The sequence below is a fragment of the Tarenaya hassleriana genome, unplaced genomic scaffold (genome assembly GCF_000463585.1).
Source record: "Tarenaya hassleriana unplaced genomic scaffold, ASM46358v1 Cleome7, whole genome shotgun sequence".
Lineage (NCBI taxonomy): Eukaryota > Viridiplantae > Streptophyta > Magnoliopsida > Brassicales > Cleomaceae > Tarenaya > Tarenaya hassleriana.
In genome coordinates, this window is record NW_010969548.1 from 3,816,326 (window position 1) to 3,819,063 (window position 2,738).

The 2,738-nt window shown below is 45.1% G+C and overlaps 2 protein-coding genes across 3 annotated transcripts in view; both read right to left on the reverse strand.

Annotated features, from left to right (window-relative positions):
- Positions 1 to 1,666, reverse strand: part of LOC104801232 (aluminum-activated malate transporter 14-like) — a 2,542-nt gene extending 876 nt beyond the window's left edge. Inside the window, exons 1-5 of the mRNA XM_010524410.1 lie at positions 1,131 to 1,666; positions 887 to 1,027; positions 404 to 777; positions 182 to 325; positions 8 to 112 (exon numbers count right to left, since the gene is read on the reverse strand). Of these exons, the coding sequence (XP_010522712.1) occupies positions 8 to 112; positions 182 to 325; positions 404 to 777; positions 887 to 1,027; positions 1,131 to 1,422 (1,056 nt within the window). The 5' untranslated portion in view covers positions 1,423 to 1,666. The remainder of the gene's footprint in view (positions 1 to 7; positions 113 to 181; positions 326 to 403; positions 778 to 886; positions 1,028 to 1,130) is intronic.
- A 482-nt stretch (positions 1,667 to 2,148) lies between these two features.
- Positions 2,149 to 2,738, reverse strand: part of LOC104801231 — a 2,886-nt gene continuing 2,296 nt past the window's right edge. For both annotated transcript variants that reach the window (XM_010524409.2, XM_019201000.1), the window contains exon 8: positions 2,149 to 2,474. The gene's annotated coding sequence lies outside the window, so the exon portion shown is untranslated. The remainder of the gene's footprint in view (positions 2,475 to 2,738) is intronic.

The window sequence follows — 2,738 nt, forward strand, 5'->3', positions numbered from 1 at the left end:
CGCTCTTCCTCATTCTCATTACGCTATCTCCTAACTCCATCAGGATCCATGCGAGAGTCGCCCCTGCCAGCTCGCATGGCTCTTCGATCGACTGTTTCAGAAGCTTGGACGCCTGCTTCAGATGATTTCGCGTTAGAGGAAAGGCACTTACTTTCTTATGTAAACACGTACGGTTGGGTACCTCTCTAGAGGACTTGAGACATGGTTCAAGCGACAGGATAGTTGCGGCCAGGTCACGTAGAAGTTCGCCCATCTGCAGGTACTTGTCCCACGGGTGAAAAAGCCTGAACCTTCCATGCCGTGGCTCCCATTTAGCGAAATCCACCTACAAGATTCACGAAAAAAACGATAACGTAATTCTGCTATCGGGGTTAATCACCGGATCTAGATTATGAAAACGTACCAGAGTTTCATCCTTTAACTTGGAGTGGAGCACAGATTTGCAACCGCTGAAACTAAAGCTGGGTTTGGTTTCAGGGGAGCTGAAATATTCCTCCAGGCAACCTTCGATCGAGACAGAGAGGTCTCGGAATCTAGAAGCGAGTGAATCGTTAAGTTCGTCGCTTGCCCAGACGGGAAACACGAGCAAACTGATGAAAATGCAGAGGCAGAATCCCATGATGATGGTCAGAAGGCGTTCTTGGACTAACTCCAAGACTTTCTCGGCACGTACACCAGACACGACCACCAGGTTAAACGTGAGAATGAACACCATTACCCCGTGGTCGTATGTCTTCTTGATGCTTGGAACCAATCTCGAATAAGAAGCGCCAGCTCCTGAAACGACGGATGATGATTCCAACAAAGTCAGTTCCCGGTCTTAGGTTGTATATATAGGGTCTGTTGGAAGAAGAGGAGAGGATCGTTCGTTTTATTTCGTTCTTACCAAATATGAAGACAGAGGTGAGACTCACGAGAACATTTCCGAGTCCACCCACTTCTTGAGCCAAGGCTGCAGCCAAACACCCTAACCCACCTCCCAGTATTGTCCCAATCCCCCGATTCAAGCCCTTGCTCAACGTTGCACCTGTCATAATCAGTGTTTCAGAATGCAAAAAAAAAAAGACAAGTTCTAACGCATGATTCTTGATTTTACTTAAAAGGAGGAGGCTTTAGGTGTGTGTATATACCGGCGAAGAACTCGAAGGTGATGATGACGGTCATGATGGCGCACATGGCGTTATCCCCGAATTCCTTGTAGAGAGGATCGAGGAGATAGAGGAGGAAGGCCAACACTAAAGCAAACCCGACCTTGACGCTATGCACAACTCTTCTGACGTCACCCTTGCTTCTCTTCCTCTTCGCAAAGGATACCACGCATCTCACGAACCCGACACAGCCTTCTCTCCTCGCCTTCCTCCGCGTGCTTCCTCTCCCTCCATCAGCTGCAGCAGCAGCAATGTCGATCACCGTTGACGTCATCTTTGCAATTCGGAAGCCTTGTCCTTGAATCGATCTCAAGAAATTGTTCTGAGTTGTGATTGTGTGTTTATATATCTACGTACGTATATATATATATATACACCTTTGTCGCGTATTCAAATCTTTTCACGGAAAGAGACTTGAATCGGAATGAACAAGAGGTGATATACATATGTGTGGTAGAAGTGTGTTGCATGCGCATGGCTCTAGGGTTACCAGCGTCAGTGGATATTTGGTGGAATATTAAGCACTATGGTTTTGCAACGTGTAATGTGTACATTGCAATTTATTGAACAAATAGACTGTTGGAATTCCGTACATGGACACAACTTGTATGGTGTGATGTCATTGATAACTTGCGTTTTTAGTACAAAGTATAAAATATGAAGTCATAAAACGCCTTAGGCACGGATTTGCGGTATGTAAATTATTTTAGGTTTACTTAACTAACTCCCCCCAAAAAAATTTGGGAAATTAGGTATAACAATATGTATGCATATAATTTTGAGATGAATTAGACGGAAAAACCGATGCGTATGTTATGAAATGGATTGGGGATTCAATATAGAACAAGAGAACGAGGGCAGCTAAGATGCCTGGTGGACATTCAGCGTTTTGGCCACTTCTTGGCGTACCTTTCCGACATATCTAATTCTGCGTTCGTACACGAAAACCTGTCTTTTAGGGTACATACGAGATTTATAATTGAACGCAATATCAAATCTCTATCATATGAAATCTTAGATGGATCTTGGATAACTAGAGAGAGACAGAGATGCACAATTTGAGTCAATAGGATAGGTCAAATAGAGGTTCTCAATATATCCCAAAACTAGAACCGATTACATCTATATGGACCAGATTATAAAAAGACCAACCCAATTCGTATCCTCAGCTAGTGGGGGTGCTGGGAAGGGAATATACTAGGCCACCTTACCTCTACATTTTCATGTAGAGAGGTGGATTCGAACCCGCGACCTCAGACTCTGCGGTAAATGGTTTTACCACTGAACCAGATTATTTGTAAAATCTGACCTGTGCTTGCAGAATGCGGCGTGTAAGTCAGCCCAGAAATCTCGATCCCGGGGAGGAAGACGTACGGACCGTCTCCGAAGAAGACGACGCCTCTCCCCGACGACAGGCACACGGCGAACTTCCGCCGGAAACTGAAGGCGGCGGCGACCTGAGACGGGAGAGCGATCTTCGTACGGCCCAAACCGGCCATACCCACCGCTAACATTGATATAAATTTAAACTATAATCTTCAAACAAGATACAATTAAACAAAAGCATATGTCGAAGCGTATCCCGGCATG